Genomic DNA, 18794 nt, shown 5'->3' on the forward strand with positions numbered 1-18794 from the left:
TAAAATTCTGTGTTTGCGTCTTTTAATTCTCTGGAGAGCCTGCAGATCCCCAAGGCACCACAGCCCACACTTTGAGAGAGTCAGGGGTACAGATGCTGACCCACGGGGGGCGAGCAGGCGGCATGTGGGGACGGGAGAGGGCCTTCTCTCAGAGCTGAGAGGCACAGCCTCAGGAAGGGTTGTGAGGCTTGGGAACTGGGGGAGTGAGACCAGATAAAGGGTTCTGAGCAAAGGCAGGGTGTGCCAGGGTTGGTCACTGGGGGTTTTTTAGGATGAGGCAGAGAAGGTGAGGAGGGTGGCATCTTAGAAAGAGAGGCTGTTAGAGAGGTGGGCTTGGGTCGGATTATGAGGACTTTGAAGTGATTTGGGTGTTTTATTTTAAATATTTTACTTAGTAACCTCACCACAGCTCTTTAAGTAAGTTGGACAAATGAGAAAACTGAGACAAAGAGGTTAAGTAATTTGCCGAAGCTCACACATGTGGTCAGAACTGAGAATCAGACCTGGCAGAAAAGCTCATGGGTTTGCCCCGTAACTGCTGCTCCATTTAACCCTGCACTTAACTCTGTGGAACAGAGGTTAAGGGCTTGTGTCACGTGGGCTGAAGGATCCTTTTTCCTGTGGATATTGAATTTTCTAGTGAGAGAGAGAGCAGGTCACCTTATGTGGAGTGGAGCCCTTGGCCTCCCGTGCCTTATCTACAGGATGGGTCCATATATCTGCCCAGGGGGTCTGGTGTCCTTCACGTCTTATCCACGTGGTGCCGGAGAAAGAAAGAGTTTGCCGCCATCGTCATCAGCATCATCATCGTTATCCACTGTCATTTCAGTGCTCGAGCTGAGGTACATTCACAGGGCTTCCTATCATCTTCATGTTTAATTAAATAGAATTCTAAACTTGTCCCCAGAAACCCTCAGTGTTTTATAAAATGTTAGGAGTACACCAGCCATAACTATAGACTAAAGTAGACAGAAAAATCTCTCGCAGAGGAGTTAACAGAATTAATTTAATTTTAAAATGTATCAAAATCGTAAGAAGGAGCGCTTTACTGCGAACAAAGCTTGCAGATGTTGGCGTGAGCTCGGGCCCGTCCTAGGTGTGGCAGTCCTGGACGTGGGGTCAGGTGACTGCACAGATGCTGCACAGAGGAGGCTTCACGCGCGAGCTTTTGAGGGGCTTCCTGTACTGGACTCACAGGCGTAGGTTTTCCTTCTTTCTCTTTTTCTCTTGCTCTTTTTTTTCTCTTAACTAGAATTTTCAGGCATCTGCAGAAGTGGAGAGTGAAGTGAACCCCAGCTCACCCATTCTGAACTTGAGCAGTTGCCACCTCACATTCTGCTGCTTGTTTTGTCTTTTCCTCCCTTCTGCACACACAGTTTAAAGAGTGTCATGTCTGTATGTATTTACCTCTTTATTCGCAGGCCAGGGCTGTTTTAAAGCACATCCCCGATGGCGTGCCAGCCACTGTACTCGTTCCCACGTGCACCCCCAGTGGACACCAGCACGTTGTCCCTGAATAGCCACAGCCATTAATTCTCAAACAGAAAGCTGGGTATAGCTAGAAGCACCCGTGAATTTCACAGAACACCTTTACTTTTGTTTCCCTTCTGGGAGCACGCATGCGGGCTCCTTTAGTTGCCGCTGTGCCGTGATGTACGGTTCTGGGAATGCTGATGTCTGAAACCCCCTCTTCTGGCTGGGACAGTCATTTTAGTTATTTTTTACTGAGTTTATGAGAATAAGAAAAGTAATATGAAAACGGTTGTGTTCTGAGTCTGAACTCCGTGTGCTGTTTGGGTTTCAACGTGAGGAGGACTGGGGTGTCTCGTAGGCAGGTCTGTTGTGATTAGGAGTTTGGACTTGAGTGGCAGGGACATGTGACTGCTGTGCAAGGGTTATTTTTGGTGTCTGGGCGTTGGCTTCTCATCAGAAACCATAGAAAGTGAGTGTGAGATGGGCTTGTGGAGGCTCGGAAAGTGACAAGCGTTGTTACGTGAGTTTTTGGACTTTCAGACATGGGTTGTTGCTTCAGCAAAGAATTAAGTAGCGACCCTGACAGTGAAAAAACTGGCCTTTTACAGAAATCTTTGGAGGAGCAGGCAGCGGAGAACAAGATAAGTAGAACTTTATCTTCATTATTTGGTAGCTTTGGAGGCGAGGAGCGTGACACTGTTGGCCATGGAGCGACCGTGTGGGCCTGGCTTGTCGCAAGGCCCGCGCACATTCAGGGTCAGACACCGGGGCCCTCACTGCCCTCGCTTTCCTCTCCCAGCTGCGGGCTCTCAAGAAGGCGCGACACTGCCGGGGAGGCTGCTGTTGCTGCTGGGCTGGGCTGCGAAAATGCAGGCACTGGCAGGAAATGGGGTGCCCTAGAAGGTGCGGGGCATCTGTCAGATGGGCAAGGGAGAGCCCTGGTAGCTGACCCCCAAGGCCGCGGCTCAGCCACTGGGAAAAGCTCCATAATAGAGAACGAAAGGGTGGGGAAGGTTCAGGAGGGCAGTGACGGTGACTCCTCAGGTGTGTCCGGTGTGGAGGGGAACGGTGATGTTCCTCTGTGTGTTGACCATGGACGATGCAGGAGTTGGCAAGAGAGCGGGTTTTACTGGGTCTGTGCTCTGGACCCTGCTGGCCCTGACGCTGGAGGCGAGCTGTGTGCTCGTGTGTGCGGAGCAGCTGCAGCTCCCAAGAGCCATCCAGCTGTCACCTTCGAGGGGATCTGTGGAGGGGCCCAGCGGCCAGGGGAGTTCAGGGCACTGCAGGCCGAGCTGTCCCTGAAGGCCATGCCACTGCCAAGTGAGGTGGCTGGGAAAATCAAACCTAGTTCTGGACTGTTGACCAGTGGTGACCCACCCTGTAAAGTAAACACTGGTGACCTGCAGGCTGAGCCCTTCAGGGCAGACACTTACACCAGGGTCCCTAAAGATTGCACGGATGGTAGTGCCTTACATAATGTTGGCATTCTCCCCACTTTAAATATTAGCACAGACACCAGAGAGGGAGAGAGCTGCGGTGCAGGACTGGGAGGGCCGGTGGGGGATTTGCATGTGAATTTACTTACTGACACGTCACATGCTGAAGGAAATGGTGAATCTGGAGCTGTAACAGCTAGTGTAGATCAGAGTTTCATCTCTGAAAGGGAAGGAGAAGATGACTCTATAGAACCACTAAAAGTCAGTGATTGTTTGAACTTAGATATTCGTGGCTCTCACAGTAGTAGTCTCCTTTCCATAGGTCTAGATAGAATTAACTTAACTTCAAAAAGATGTATCACTTCATTGAGCTTTGGAAGTGAGTGTCTTCCCGTTCGTGCGAATTTCCGAGACTCAGCCTCTAACAGAAGTGATGGTCTAGGGCTGGCAGTGATTGAGGAACAGCACCTGGGGGACTGCAGCGTGGGAAGTGGGAGCAGCCAGCCTGCAAACAAAGCAGAACTGTCTTTGCAGTCTCAGAATAGTTCATCTTATCAAGGTGAGGATGAGATGAGCATTTTTGGAGATGAAGGTTGTGGTAAGAGGGCATTTGAATGGGGATCTCCGTGTCAGGTAGATCTGGGTGCAGACACTAGGGCCTGCAAGCCCCAGGCCCACAGCTGTGATTTCTCATGCGTAATGCGGGGAACCGCTGTCGGGGGGGCGCTCTGCAACTCGGAGCATGTGCCCCTAGACGACTTGGTTTCCATCTGCACTGAAGAGGAGGGTGAGCCGGAGGCCGGAGCATGTGTGAAGAACCCAGGGAGGGGCCCTCACAGACTGAGAGCCAGTCCCAGGGAGACCAGTGCAGATGGCCTAGGAAGTGTCAGGTCAGACCCGCAGACCAGTGTGCGACAGTGCATGGCAGTGCCTGGTCAGGGTGTACTGGCTTGTGTCAGTTCTCGCGTAACGGGAAACCCTGCTCTTGAAATAAATCAAATAGAGGAGAATGATGAGACCCTTAGAGGGAGCGAGCGCAGGTATGGAGAGCTCAACCTTGCACCACCTTTAAACCGGAGTCGGAGTCCAGGTACACAGAAGTCAGCAGTAGACGTGAGCTCTGCGGATGGGGCTGGGAGTCCGGGACTGGAGCGCGTTTTCTCCGAATCAGCTGAGGAAGTTTCCGTTGTGTCTGGAGGAGGTGCGTGGTGGGTGAGTGAACCAGATCGAGCCTGTGCCCCAGCCTGTGGAGGAGGGGAGGAGACGCTGCGTCCAGAGGGAGGCAGCAGTGATCCCAGCCCTGGCCCTCTTGAGGGCCTGCGCGGGGCAGATGGGCGTGCACACCACTCCTCGCGGGGAGGCCCTGGGCCCGCCGTGCAGGGCACTGTGTTCAGCAGGGAAGTGAACTTTGTGGGAAGCTCGGGGGTGACCTCTGAAAGAATGGAGTTCAGCGACGCTTGTGCAGGCTATGCCTGCTTGGCTGGTGCTGCCCTTGCCCCAACAGACGGACGCTTGGCTGCTCCCCACAGTGCCCTGCAGGTGGTTCCTGTCACCCCAGGTGACAGCAAGGATGTCGTTGCACCAGGTGGGGAGGACCCTGTCCTGTCACTCACATCTGAAAACCCTTCAGAGGGGGATTTGCAGAGCTTCCCAGAGGAACTGTACTTCCAGTTTTTGAATGAGCTTTCCTGTTACCCGATGGGAGGGTTGGCAAGTCACAGTTTTTGTGAGGGACTGGCAGACGGCTGTGGATACCAGGTGGGCTGTCCATGGACTAAGACAATCACAAGAGACGTGTTGGAAGGTGAAGTGTTTAGTGAGCACCTGCACAGCAAGCCACAGGACCTAGAGAGCGCTTGGTTTTGGATGGAACAGCCCCCTTGTCAGCCCGCAGCGGCAGAAGACGGTGTCATGCGGGGACGGCAGGAGAGAGGTGGGCAGTCCGTAAGTACGCTCATCAGTTTTCACTACTGTGCCGAGTATGCTGCACCTTGATTTGCCTGCACTTGACTCAGAATTAACAACAATCTATTCTAAACAACTGGCAGTCCTCTGAATGTTGTTGTAAAGGTGTAAGTACAGCCTCAGTTTAACCATTTCCGAGCTGGGGAGTGTGACTTCAGTTCCCTATTCAGTTGATTTAAGCCAGAGTCTGTGTGTCAGCTCTTGTTGGCACTAAACCTTGTGTGCTGGTCACAGGTGGGCTGTTGGCAGAGGCTGCCTGTGTGTGCCCAGTGCCCATCCATCCATGCCCCCAGCCCCTTGTTGGGGCAAAACAAGCATTTGACCCCCTGGGTGTTTAAAGTCATTTCTGAGCGGTTACACTTGCAGAATGCAGAGGAATTCAGATCTGTGCTTTCCACTGCTTTTGTATGGTAAATGGTTGTCTAAGGGAGGTAAAACTTGCGTTAACTGGCTCCAAAAATCTTGGTTCTGGTTCTTTCAGTCAGAAGCACCTGCAGGGCTTTTCTGACCACGACGTTCGGTCCCTGCTGGTTTGGAAGGACCTTTGCAGATGGCCTGCGATGTGCAGCTAGTTTGAGCATCTTTCTAGAAATTCTGTAATAATAGACAGGAATATTCAGCAAGAGGAAAATTCATCTTATTCTTATAGCAGCCCTTTTGGACATGTGTACTTGTAATAGCAAAATCTCTATCCAATCAGTAGTTTATTTCTAGTGATTTTTGTTGCACTAGACAAGAAAAATGGTAATAGTGAGGAGATAGATATGGCTCAAATGTTACGCCTATTATATGGAAATGAACGGGTAGAAATTAAATCCTATGATTTAGGGAATTACCTGTTAACTTCTTTTCTTTCCTTTCCATGCCCACATTTGGGAGTTTTACCAGAAAAAGTTAAATTCAAGTGGATCAGTTTTGTTCCTTGAGTAGTTGTGGAGGCACAACAGTACATAATCAATTCTGTGAGCAGGCGTGCTGAGCAGCTGGCCTCTGGTGCACACGGCCACCCCTCTGGAGGTGAGGTGCGTGTGCGCTGTTCTGAGCCAGCTTTTCAGCTGTGAGACGCGCCCAGCAGTGTTCTGATCTGACAGACTACATTTAGTGTCAGTACTTTCTGTTCAGAACTCCACTTCTCAAAGTGCCTGGACGGACTTTTCTTTAACATTAATTTTCTGTAGCAGCTGTTACTCCATTTTACAAATAAAAAGCCAGAGTTGTGTCTCAAAAGCGAACGAATTACTCTGAATTACCGAACTTACTAGCAAATCCAGAAAGAGGCCATGATAACTTAAAATTTGAAAAGCGAGTATTTCTTTCCTCCAGCATCTCACCTGTTCTGTATGCTCCATCTGCGTTTTCTCTTCCTCGGTTACTAGTTACTCTAGTTCCTACCCAGGAACGTGTCAGTGGGACCCTTCTGTCTTGTGTCCAGAAAACGCAAGTGTACATTGGTAGGTTACTTGTTTCTTTGATGGAGCATAGCGTTTGGGGGAGGGCGGCTGGAGGAGTTTATTGAGAGTGTCAGAGTTTGGGGATACTACATTCTTCAGGGAGTCGCAGTGGTCATTTATGTAGAATTGCTTCAGAACATGGCCATTTAACGGCCAGCTCAATTCTGGTTCTAATAACCATTGCTTAGCCATGATTTTTCAATGGAAAAATAAGACCTAAGTAGGCACACAGATGAACCTGAGTTGTTGATAATCGGTTGGAGGTCCCTACGACTGCAAGAGAGTAACTGCATGTTAACGAAATATGTTTAGTACAAGTTATTTCTTGTGCAGATTACAAGGAGTTAATGAACTCTTGATAAATGTTTTGTTTTCCCTGATACTGGAACTCAGTTTTCTAATTACCATCTTCGGGGGCAAGTTGCTTCACCTTTCTCTGCCTCAGGTTTCTTACTTGTGAAATGGGGGAGTGACAGCCACTACCTCCCAGGGTGTCCTGACCAAACGGGGTTCCAGTGTGAGTTGTCCAGTTGTCGCTCTAAGTCATACATCTCACCTCAGAGTACGTCTTGAATAATGGTTAACTGCTTAAAATTGTGTTCAGTCCCTAATGCTCGATTGGGATTTGAAGGTTTACTACTTAAGGGGTGGTCATTTATGTCAGGAGCAGGCTCTGTTCAGTGATGTCATGAAACCTGGCACAGTTGTCAAATTGTGGAGTGGAAAATAGAATTTTTGGTCATGACGTTATTAAACATTCATTTCTTCGGCACATTTCTCAGGCAGCTCTGTACTGAGTTGAGGATGCTGGGTGTTTGCTGGCCACAGAGTGGTGAACACGAGGGCCAGCCCAGAGTCTGGGCCCATGGGAGGGGCCGGATGCCGTGGAGGCTCTCGGGGCGCTGCTGGGACGAGGTGTGTCTGTGTTCGGGAACTACGGAGTGTGTGTCGTGATGCGATGTGTCGTCAGCTGCAGAGGTGCACAGGTGGAAAAGACCGGTGTTAGTTGGGTTGGGAATTGAGAGCGCGTAGCACATGGACGAGTCGGGAGAGTCTTCATGGCTTGGAAAGCTGACGTGTTACCTGGTGGAGAGACCAGGTCTGAGCAGAGGAGGTGGTTGACACAGGTATTAGAATAGGAAAGAGGAGAGAGAGTTTAAGGAGGACAAGATTGGAGGGTGGAGATGCTGAGGAAGGCGGAGACGCTCGTGAGACTCAGAGCATCTGCTGCGTCGCTTCGCTCGTCCGCCTTGTCCACCCTCGTGTCCGCGCAGTGCCCAGGGAGGGCATCACGGGTGTGCTGGGGAGGTCGGTGCGTGCGTGTGCAGAGGCAGAGGCCAGAAATGAGCTGGAAGTTTAGATGTCAGGTGAGGGGGAGCTTGAAGAGTTGTGCTTCTTGAGGCCAGTGTTCTCAGAGGAGAGGGGGAGCTGCCCTCTGCACCGCCCAGTACTTAAGGAACGATGGGGACTCCAAACAGGCCCTCACTTAGGCACCTGGGGTTGTGTTCATGGTCCTCCTGCCCAGGCCTCCTAGGTGTGAGCAAAGCATATTCTGTAGTTTTATCCTCACCTGCCTCTTCTCTCAGTTTCACAAACGGTTTTCTTTTTCACTACAAGCTTAGCCACTCCAGCTAGAGTGAGTTTACTCTGTCTCTTTAAGCTTGTTCATCCACACGGCGTTTCCTTGCTGCTTCACAATGGACATCCTGACCGTCTCACTGAGGAGACGCGTTGAGTAACACCTGCTCCTCTCTGGGGCTGTGCAGGGAGGCTGCTCCCCCTTCAGCGTTCCTGCCCGGCTGTGCCTGGGGCTCCTGGGACCTGGACTCTTGTCCCTCTCTGTGGAAGCTCAGGCCCTGCACAACGGCTCAAGGGTTGTGGTACCTGGGAAAAGGCCTGTCGTTTGACTAGGTTTGCTCAAGAATTATGGCAGCAGAACCAGAGTTAGTTTGGGGTGCAAGTGCCCCTAGACTTCAGCTTTTCTTTAGGTCCGGGGAGCCACTCAGGGTTTGTAAGCAGGAGAAGAGAAATCCGGGGGTGGTTGTAGGCTCAGCAGAAAAGACCTCAGCAATCCTCAGAGGATGTGAAGGCACAGGCCAGCCGTGTGGGCATCTGGGAGAGTGTTCTGGACAAAAATCAGAGCAGAAGTGCCTGGTGTGTCTGGAACGGCGAGGAGTCCCCGCAACCAGGAGCGGGTGCAGTCAGAGTGCGGCCCCAGGCACCTCCCTGACGGATTTAGCAGACCTCCACTCTTGTGAGGACTTTGATTTTTCTACAGCCTTTGCTTCTATGAGTGTTTGAGCTTTGTTTTTAAAGTTTTATCCATCTCTGTTCAGAGCTGTCAATCTGCAAATTGCAGAGGGTAGTCTGGAACAGAGATGATCATTGGATCACTAGTTATTTAGCAGTTACACTGCTGGTAATTTACTGAAATCTCCAGGAGGGCGGAGACGCTTTCATTCCTGTTTCTAGTAAGAACTTAAAATCTAATGGCAACGTAGATGTGTTTTAACTCTGAATTAATAAGTAAAATTGCATTTCACTGGACTTTGGATACAAATGTATATATCACACTTTTTCTTAGGTGCCAGCAGCCAAGGTTTCAGAGCTAAACCCTAATGCAAAAGTATGGGGCACTCACATGTTACACCTGGAAGCAAGCAGCGCAGCGGATGGCGGTGTGCACGCAGCCTGGCAGGAGGCGCCCGGCCGCGGCCGGGAGGGTGAGTGGGACGGGGGCGGGGGGCCTTGCCCTCGGCTTTGCCTCTGTTTCCTTCCAGTTCCTCTTTGGGAAAGTGTTGATTGACTAAGATCTGTGTCATGGTTTGTGACAGTATTTAAGAGCCAAGAGGTCTCTTATAGTCAAGTTAAAAATGTGAAATAACTATAGGTGTAAGCTTTTGTTTTAAGAGAAAATTATTCTTGTAACCCTGACTTTTGGATGAAATTCACAATTACAGGTTCGGACACCAATGGTGATGGTGACAAAAGTCATGAGAATGCAGCACTGTCAGATTTGCAGGAGTCAGACCAGACAGCCATGAGCACTTTGGGTCTGGACCACTCGGAGTACGAGTCGCCGCCTGAAAACAGTGAGACGGGTAAAGCTCTCCTGTAAACTCACTTCCGTAGAGAGGATGGGCTTTCATGCTGCGTTTCCAGTCCCTCGTTCATTTCTTCCCCTGTGGTTTGCTGGTTTCCTAGGGGCGTGCTTGTGTTCCTCTCTGGCGGGTGTGCGTCTGCTGTGGGTGTGAGGTGTGGTCACCGTGGGGTTTGTGTACGTTGACCTTAGCTAGAGCTGCTTGCTTTAAACTGGTCGTCACTCAGCTTCAGACACTCCCAGAGGCCTGTATCTTTTACTCCCCTTCCCTGCGTTTTTGTTTTTGATGTCACTTTACACCTTTGTGTTAATCCCTTTACTGTTTGTACAGTTACGGTTGCTTTTACAGTTTTTTGCATTTCGATCCACATACTGGCGTAAGTAATCTTTAGTCCGTGCTTGGTCCTCTGCCTCCCTTAGTGGGATTTTCCCCTTTCCTGTAAATTCTTCTTCTTTTCCGCTTAGAGGAGACCCTTCAACGTTTCTTCTAGGTCGGTTTAGTACTGATGAAGCCTTTAGTTTCTGCTTGTCTGCGAACTTCCTTCTCTCACCTTCAGTTCTGAGTGATGCCTTGGCTGGGTGGCGTGTCTTAGGCCGCAGGTTTTTCCCTCTCAGCACTTTGAATATATCGAGCCATTTCCTTCTGGCTGCAGAGTTTGTGCAGGAGAACCAGCTGATGGCCTTGTGGGGGTTCAGCCTTGAGACTGACTTTTTTCGCTCTTCCCCTCTTTAGAATCCTCTCTTTATCTTAACTTTTACCCTTTTACTTGTGACGAGTCTTGGGGTGAACCTCTTTGGATTCATCTTGCTTGGGACCCTCTATGCTTCCTGTGCTTGGACGTTTGTTTCTTTCTTCAGCTTTGGGAAGTTTTCAGCCATAATTCCATCAAATACACTTCCAGCCCCCTCCTTTCTCTTCTCTTTCTGGAACCCCTGTAATGTGAATGCTAGTGTACTGCGATGTGTCTGTACGTTTTTAAAAATCTCTTTCTCTTTGCTCTTCTTACTGGTGACTCCCATTACTCTGCCTCCCAGCGCGCTGCTGTGTTCTTCTCTGTCACCTGGTCTGCTTTTCGTTCCTTCTAGTGCATTCTTCAGTTCACTTACTCTCTTCAGTTCTGAGTGGTTCTTTTTTAGATTTTCTGATTTCCCGTTAAAATTCTCACTGTGTTCATCAGTTCTTTTCCCAAGTTCAGTTAGCATTCTCATTATTAATGCTTTGAATTCTTCATCTGGTGAATTATTTATCTCTGTTTCATTAGGGTTTTTTTCAGGGTTTTTTCTTCTCCTTTCATTTGAAACATATTCTTCTTCTTCTCATTTTGTTTGATTTTCTATGTCTCTATGAAATTAGGGGAAACAGGTAACTGTGGGGCAGGGCCCAAGGTACTGGAGCAGAAGCTCTCAGGGTTGAGTGTGAGCTGGTTTCGTTCCCTCTAAATGTGTGTACTCCCGCCTCCCGCCTCCCGCCTGGCAGTGGTGCCTCTGCCCGAGCGGAGCAGAGGGGCTGGGGCCGGGGGCAGCAGGTGGAAGCACGAGCCAGTCAGCCCCAGGCCCTTCCCATCCTCTTCATGGCCACCAGCGGTGGCCGACTGCAGCCTGTTCAGAGGTTTACGTGCTTTTTTGAATTCAGTTTGTTAAATCTTTCCCAAAGCAATGTGCCTTTCACTGTTTCCTTTGATTCTTCTTTCAGCTGACCCTTACGTTGATGCAGCGGTGAGGGGTTCTGATCCAGAGGCCTCAGGGACCGTCAGACCTGAGCAGATTCAAGTAGGAGAAGCAGAAGCCTGAGTGTCGGGCGAAGCGTGGGCGAAAGTACAGAGAGGGCGCAGTGATGTTGAGACTGAGAGTCATACCCAAATGGAGCCGGTTCTTTGTAGAAGGAAAAGAGCAAGAAGAGAGCAGTTGTCTTTTGGGGGCCAGGCTGTGAGCTGACGTAGAAATGCCTGTAGGTAGTGGGACCCTGATTGCTCGTCTCTGGTTTTGTTTCTGCCTTCATCTAAAGACAAGACACTTTGTAAAACCCAGGCAGACCTGAGGGGTAGGCTACACTGTCACCATTAACAGTTGGACAGGCAGCCCCCCCGAGCTGGCTGCTGGGGATGAGCAGAGCACGTGGAGCGTGTTCGGCCTCCCATGACTGTGCGTGACACTCTCGGGTTAGTGAAGGTGACACAACTGAGAAGGCTGGCCTCCCTTCTCGCCACCCGGTGTCGGGTTACCTGTAGAGGTGTGCAGTCAGCGCTGTGTAAGTGTTTGGCCTCCAGTGTCTGGAGATCTTCCACTAAAAGAGGCCCATGCAGGCCTCGTCTGACCAGCACTGGCCTCTTGATCGCTCACCTGGCCCTGCCTGGCCCTCACATCTCTCCGACTCTGCCAGGATGATGTGGACCATCATTTTAGCTCCTTCCTCACATCCGATGCCCATCATAGTTGCTCACTAGCAGATAGCTCGAACCTGTTTAGGTATCATTCTCCACCTGCTGTTTGCCTGTCCCTGAGCTGGTAGGCGATGTGTGGCTGGACAGACAGAGGGGTGCTGTGGCCTGGGCACAGTCCTTGGGGCCTCCGCATGGCCCCACCATGCCTCTGGACGGCCGTCTCACTCTCCCGTCTCCTCTGATTCTGGCTCTGTTCTTTTATGTATTTTGAACACAGAGCATGAACGAAGCACAGTTGATACACAGTGAACACCATGTGTTTGGTATACCCTAGTGTGTATGTGAGTTCTGTTTTCCTCAGCTCAGAGCACAGTGTTCAGTGCCTTACAGAATTGATTTGCTGACTCTTGCATTCCTCATTGTGTTCTCTGCCAAATTTGGTAAGATGTGCGTACACCTGAGAAACTAGCACCCAGTCAGGATAGTGAACGTATCCCTCGCCACGAAAAGCTTCCTGGGCCTCACCCCTGCCCTCCCTCTGCCCCAGGAAACCACTGATGTGCTTTCTGTTGCTGTAGATCCATTTGGGTTTTCTAGAGTTTTTATGTAAATGGACTTTTACAGAGGGTGCTCTTTCTTTCAGGCCTTTTGAACGTGGGTTAGTGATTTTGAGATGCGTACATGTCACACACTTTTAAGACCTTTCCTTTTTGGTGCTGAGCAGTGTCCTGTTCCACTAGGTACCACTGTGCGTTTTCCACTCCCTTGTTGAATACCTGGATTGTTTCTAGCTCTGGCTGCTACAAATAAAGCTTCCATGAACGTTTGTAAGCAGTGCTTCGCACATAAGATGTTTTCCTGTCTCCTGAGTAAATACGTAGGAATGAGATGGACGGATCATCTGCTAGGTGCAGGTTCCTCCTCTCCAGAGCGAGTGGAGCTGTGTTCTGTAGCCGTTCCCTCTGGATCCCACCAGCAGTGGATCCAACTCCAGCTGCTCTGCGTCCTCACCAGCCCTGGATGTAGGCAGCCTTTCTTGCCATTCTCAAGGCTGGGTAGTGGGATCTTGCTGTGGTTTTTCATTTGTATTTATTTCCCTAATGACTGATGGTGTCAAACGTCTTTGCATGTGCCCACGTCTTTGGTGACAGATCTGTTCAAGTCTTTTGTCCATTTTCTTGTTGGGTTTTATTATTGAGTGGAGAGTTCTTTGTGTGTTTTGATAACAAGTCTTTATCAGATATGTAATTTGCAAATACATCCCTCCAGTCTGACTTGTCTTTTATTCTCCTCTAACGGTATCTTATGTAAAGCAAAAGTTCAAAATTGTGTCCAGTTTATCAGGTTTTTTTGTTTTGTTTTGTGTCTTGTGGATCTTGCTTTTTGTGTTGTACCTAAGAAATCTTTGTTTAATCTCAGGTCTCTAAGGTTTTCTCCAGTGAGTTGTATGGTTTTAAATTTTACGTTTTTTAGGTCTGTGGTCCATTTTAAGCTAAGTTTTGTAGTGTGTGAGGTACAAAGCAAAATTCTTTTTTTTCCCCTACGTGGGCATGCTGCTCTTCCAGCCCCACATGTCAGAAAGACTCTCTTTTCTCCATTGCACTGCCTCTGTGCCTTTGTCAGAATCCTTTGAAGCATGCAGGTTTATCTCCAAGCTGTCTCTTCTCCATAGGTTGGTTTGTTTTGATGACTGTAAGTAACTCTTGGAAACAGGTGTGTGTGGTTTTGCTGGTGGTTCCGTGAGGGGAGGTAACTCCAGGCCCTGCTCCCCATCTTGCCTGGAAGCAGACGACCTCCTGTCTTGCTGTGGGAAGAGCAGTTCACACCCTGACACCTCGAGTCTCCCAGTCCTCCGTCCCCAAACCCTTCACCTGCCGTGTCAGGAACCTTCCACGTTGCTGTATCCTCTCTCATGTTCAGTGAAACCGCCCTCCACACCCGGTCTCCCCCATCAGAACTCTCCGGAGTCATCTGGACCAGCTGTCTCTGTCTGTGCATCTCCAGCCCCCTCTCCAGCCCCGTGTGGAGTGGCTGGGTGGCACGACGGCCCCGTGCCCTGTGGTTTCCTCCACTGTGTCACAGTCTGCCTGACACTGTTTGTTTACTGTTTCCTTGTTTAACTGTTGATTGCCTCCCTCTGAGAGCAGAGGCTTTGCCTCACTGAGGCTGAACAGCTTTGACAGTGCCTGGCACCCAGGAGACATGTATGAATACCTGAAACGTGGGGTGTGGAATGTGAATTCACATGGGTACTTAGGACAGGCCTTTCTGGATGAAGGAGTGAAATGAGATTGTGGCTTCAAGAGCCATTTCTAGTTTTCAGTCTCATCAGGTCCACTGGTTTGTTTTTGTCTTGTTTTTTTTATGCTGGTGAGGGGTGGTTTTTGTTAAAGCTCTTTATATAAAACAAACTCTCTGTCTTTATTTGTTGTGAATGCCCGTGCTTGGTCTTTGACTGTTAAAATACCAGTGTCTCTTGTTAGAAAGTTCCACATGTATTATTGTGCCGTGAAACTTACGTAGAAGTGCGCAGCTGGAAACTAACACGTCATAAATCAACTGCTCTTCAGTTTTTAAAGATTTTTTTTTTTTAAGTGTGCAAAAAACTCTTAGTCCTTAGAATTTCAGTGCTTTTCCTCTCCTAGTGCCACCTTAAAATGGGATCCTGACCTGGTGAGCAGAGTGCTGGGGAGGGCCCGGGGCCTGGCCCTGAGCTCAGCGCACCGTCCTGGAGGCCCCGGTCCACGGCAGGTGCTCCGTGTGACCCCCACATGGAAGTTACGCACATGCCATCTGACATCTTAGGAGGGCGCTCCAGAATCTAGTACCAGGTTCTGTTTCCGCTAGAGGATCTGTTCACTTAGTGTTCTCTGGTGGGGTCGCTGTACCCCAGCAGTGTCTGCCTTGTCCCTTTGCCTGCCCGGCAGTGTAAGGGCCAGTGTGTCAGGCTGTGGTGCAGACACAGCATAGCCTCACCACCGCGTGTGTTCAGGATCCCCAGCCTTGATTTTTGGGGGGCCTGTATTTATCTTTTCCCTATTTTGATTCTTTCCTTTATTGTCATTTTAGTATCTTGTGTTTTTCTAGGCTACCCGAAAATCTCTTGAGAATTGAGACAAAACGTTAAATAAGCTTATACTTATTTTGTGATAAAAAGCACCTCCTAAACTTCGCTAATAAACACCACTTCTCAGGCTGTTTTTTTGGAAACTGTGTTTTTGTGTGGGGGAGAAGGGGTTTTTTGTTTTGTTTTTGCTTGTGATTTCCTTGTAAAATAGCATTTTTTTTATTTCTCTATCTTAATTGTGCAGATGAATTAATATGTATATTGAAAACATGAGCATTGTTGTACAGAATTATCTGCTTGGTACATTTTAAGCATCTTCCCTGAGCTAATCATTGCTTCTGTGTAGGAGGAGATGAATCTCAACCAGAAAGCCAGGAAGACCCCCGGGAAGTACTTAAGAAAACATTGGAATTCTGCTTGTCCAGGTAAGGGTGGTCGTGTTTGTTCTGGTACCTTGTTGTGCACTGGAACCATACACACAGACAGGGTGCTTTCCACGGGAGGAGAGGCTGTCTGTCAGCCTCTGTGTCTTACATCTGTTGATAGGGAATGGAGACTGTTGACCTGCTGCCCACTGTCCACAGGTGCGTCGTGATCGTTACCTGGGTTGCTTTTGAACTTTGGGTTCCTCCCACCGCCACCCACCCTCAGGTTGTGAGCGAGGAGCCTTGGGCAGGGTCAGTCTCACAGAGACATTTTCTAGCACGCCGAAGTTCGAGGACACGTTTCCTGTATTAGTTCTCAAAGTGTGCCAAGCGCTGCACTGTGAAGCTGTTTTCTTTGTGTAGCAGTCGTATTTTTGGTTTTTCTGTTAAATAGAGCAGAATGTCTAGGGTCGCGATGCGGACCCGGGTGTGTGGGGAGGTGGGGCTGAGTGTGAGGAGACAAGCCAGGTGAGACACTCCCTGTCAGTCAGGGCGGTTCTCCGGGTGTTCCTCTGGGCCGCCTCTGCCCTCAGACTTGGCGCAGGTGTCCGGTGCGTCTGCGTGAGGGCGCGGGGAGGGGCGCTGTGCTGGGCGCCTTCCACCGCTGTGCAGCCCAGACTGGGACACCGCCTCGATGGCTTGCTGATCAACTCCTGGGAGGAGGTGCTCCCGCAGGCCTGCCTGGGCTCCTGTGGCAGAGCCCACCCCTGCGAGGCTGCTGGGGCCTTCTTTTGGGGACCAGAGTTCAGCTGTGTGTGGTGCTGAGGGGTTTCTGAGCACGTGGTCCTCTTTGTGGAAACTCCCCAGGACACCTGCCCTCCTCCCTCCAGGGCTGCCAGTGGTTTAACTGGCCCCGTGGCATACGTGGTTGGCCACATGCACGGCTTTGTCACCCTGGCCGCTCCAGGGGGCTGAGAGGCCAGAGCCAGAGTCCTGGCCTCTGCAGGTGTCCAGCCTGAGCCACAGGCACTCTGGGCACCAGCCTTCCCTGGTGTTTCCGCATTATTCTTTCTTTTGTTCTCTCACTGGATTTCCTTACTTTAAAAGATTGGGTTTATATTTTTAATAAGCTACTCAAACACTTTGGGACAGAGATAAGCTATAAGCACATTTGTGAAAGATTTACCTGCTTGCTGATTGTGATTGTACAAAGTGCAGCATACTTTTACTTTTGCTCTCTCTGCCTCCCCAGATGTCTTTGAAAAAAATTGTCCCAAGGTAAGAGAGGTGGCAAATGGTAGGTGGGGTTGGAATTTAGAGAAAACTTCAAAGCAACACTGTACCACGCTCGTACCTCTTGTGAGGCTTCCTTTTAAAGAAGTTATCAATTGAGAGAGATTGTCTTCTTTCTGCAGGGAGAACCTTGCTAGTGACATGTACCTTATATCGCAGATGGACAGTGATCAGTACGTGCCAATCACCACGGTCGCTAATCTGGACCACATCAAGAAGCTTAGCACCGACATGGACTTGATTGTCGAAGTGCTGAGGTGTAAGTAGGCCGCAGCCGGCGAGGCACACGTGGCCCAGACGGCATCTTTCTTGCTGACGTGACCATCAGGTGCTCAGCCATTCGTGAGGAGATACTCGGTGGCAAGTGGAGTCTCCCCTCGCCTCCCAGGCCTTTCTGACAGTCCTGGTATCTGGTGAGGCGCATGGCGCTGGGGCACTGATGGGGCTCCATGACAGCCCTCAGGCGCATCTTAGATTGCGGCCTGTGGGGTAGAAAAGACTAATGGAGAGGTTAGCCGCCGTGCCACTCATGAAAAATGAACAGCGGTATTCAGAGTAGAGCCGCGTGCGCTTTGATGAGCATGCCAGCTGCTGAAAGAGTTTTTCAGACTTCAGCTTCCTGCCGAAGTTCTGTTCGGGTTTGTTGCACTCTTCCTTAAAAACATCGTGTGAATTAGCTCGTTCCTTGGACGTTTGGCAACATCAAAGGAAGATTTAAACATTATATCGAGACCCACAGGGATTCAGGGAGGGTGGGTATTTAAAGTGTGACCTGCCCTGGTTTGCTTTGCAGACAGGCTTCTCGCAACCTAACCATTTTGTTATTTGTAAAAACCATTTTACTGAGGTATAGTCAGCACGTCGTGAACTGTGTGTGTTTAAAGTATACAGTTGGCTCAGTTTGGACCCACATGTATGTTGGTGAAACCCAGTTTCCTCTTGCCCCGTAACGCTGCGCCTCTCCCCTCCCACCCGGGATGGCTTCTACAGGTGTTAGTTTCATAGTAAATGTGCGCTGTGTGGGATTTTTTAAAAAATGGGATGATGTTTAATTCTTTATAAAGATGCACTTTTTATGATGGGGCCACAAGTACCAGCTGGTGGCTTCTGCCCCCACAATTCTGAGCATCTCTGAGGGGCACCCTTCGTGAGGCACGCAGTGGTGGGTGCCCGAGTTAAAGCTACCTTTCTGTGTCTCCGCCATGACTTTCCATCACTCTTACGCAGGGTGTTCATGTTCTCCCAGCTTAGCTGTGCTGCTGACAGTGAAGATTTTTTCTCACGTGCATTTGACTTAACAGCAGTAGAAAAAGATGAACGTCCTATTTTAGAACTTAGTTGGATTTTCTGTTCACATAAAAAAGTTCTCTATTTCTGTTCCTCTGTAAATGTCATAAGGCCATTAAATTAATTAAAAACACTGGCAAACATAGAAATCCATGACGTTTGAGTTCTGAAAATTGTACCCCCGTTTCTTTCCCAAGGCAGTGTTGTGCCTCCAGTGGTGCTCTGTCTCTTGGGCCCGTTGAGAGCAGGCCCTGTTGTGTGTCAGCCGAGTTTGGTTCCCATCTGACCAGCAGCTTTCTTTACTCTGTTAACAGTCTTTGGTTATTGTTAAGAATCCCAGATTTACGTATTCCTTTCAGGCCGTCCTTGTAAACTTGGCTGCCCTGCTGAGGATAATTTCTCCATTGACACTTGGTGGCTAGGAGCATGTTTGGTAACCCTGTGTAGTTGCTTAAAGGAGCCATTTCTGCCCCGGGCAGCCCTGCTCTCCCCTACTGTTTCCCACTTCCTCCTCCAGTACTGTTTTTGTGCGGGTCCTTGGTTTGGAATGTTGTTGTCTGTCCATTAATATTCAGCTGGTATTGTCTGATCGTCTGTTTTCACTTAACTTTTGGACAGAAATATATGTACGATGTAATAAACTACATGATCAGAGCAGAGTCAGCATATTACTGTATTAGTTGTAGTTCTGGAGAGGGTGAGCAGAGAGGCTTCTTAAGTTTGAATCCTATCCCCATCCCCAAAATACCTAACATAGAATCAGATGCACCACAGACAGTTGGTAATACCTTATTTTAATTTGAATATTCTCATGTCGACTGAGTTGCATAAATTACATTTTTAGACTTTTTATAATGAATACGTATATAGTGCATGTCACACTGTATCTAATTCAAGTGCTCTGTATTTATAGTTAATTTAATTGAAATTGTTAATTTAAAAGAACTCAAAAACATTTGTCATCAGGGTGTGAATG

The 18794-nt window shown here is 49.2% G+C and overlaps 1 protein-coding gene across 3 annotated transcripts in view; it reads left to right on the forward strand.

Annotated features, from left to right (window-relative positions):
- Positions 1-18794, forward strand: part of LARP4B (La ribonucleoprotein 4B) — a 68337-nt gene that overhangs the window by 31978 nt on the left and 17565 nt on the right. The window contains exons 1-6 of one of the 3 annotated variants that reach the window (XM_074358406.1): positions 1927-4110; positions 4495-4853; positions 8910-9048; positions 9286-9426; positions 15220-15298; positions 16654-16790. In XM_074358406.1, the coding sequence (XP_074214507.1) occupies positions 2016-4110; positions 4495-4853; positions 8910-9048; positions 9286-9426; positions 15220-15298; positions 16654-16790 (2950 nt within the window). In that variant the 5' untranslated portion in view covers positions 1927-2015. Of the gene's footprint in view, positions 1-1924; positions 4854-8909; positions 9049-9285; positions 9427-15219; positions 15299-16653; positions 16791-18794 lie in introns of those variants that run through there. The other 2 variants (XM_010962106.3, XM_074358407.1) reach the window with 2 other exon arrangements.

This window comes from Camelus bactrianus, chromosome 35 (assembly GCF_048773025.1).
Source record: "Camelus bactrianus isolate YW-2024 breed Bactrian camel chromosome 35, ASM4877302v1, whole genome shotgun sequence".
NCBI classification, from domain to species: domain Eukaryota; kingdom Metazoa; phylum Chordata; class Mammalia; order Artiodactyla; family Camelidae; genus Camelus; species Camelus bactrianus.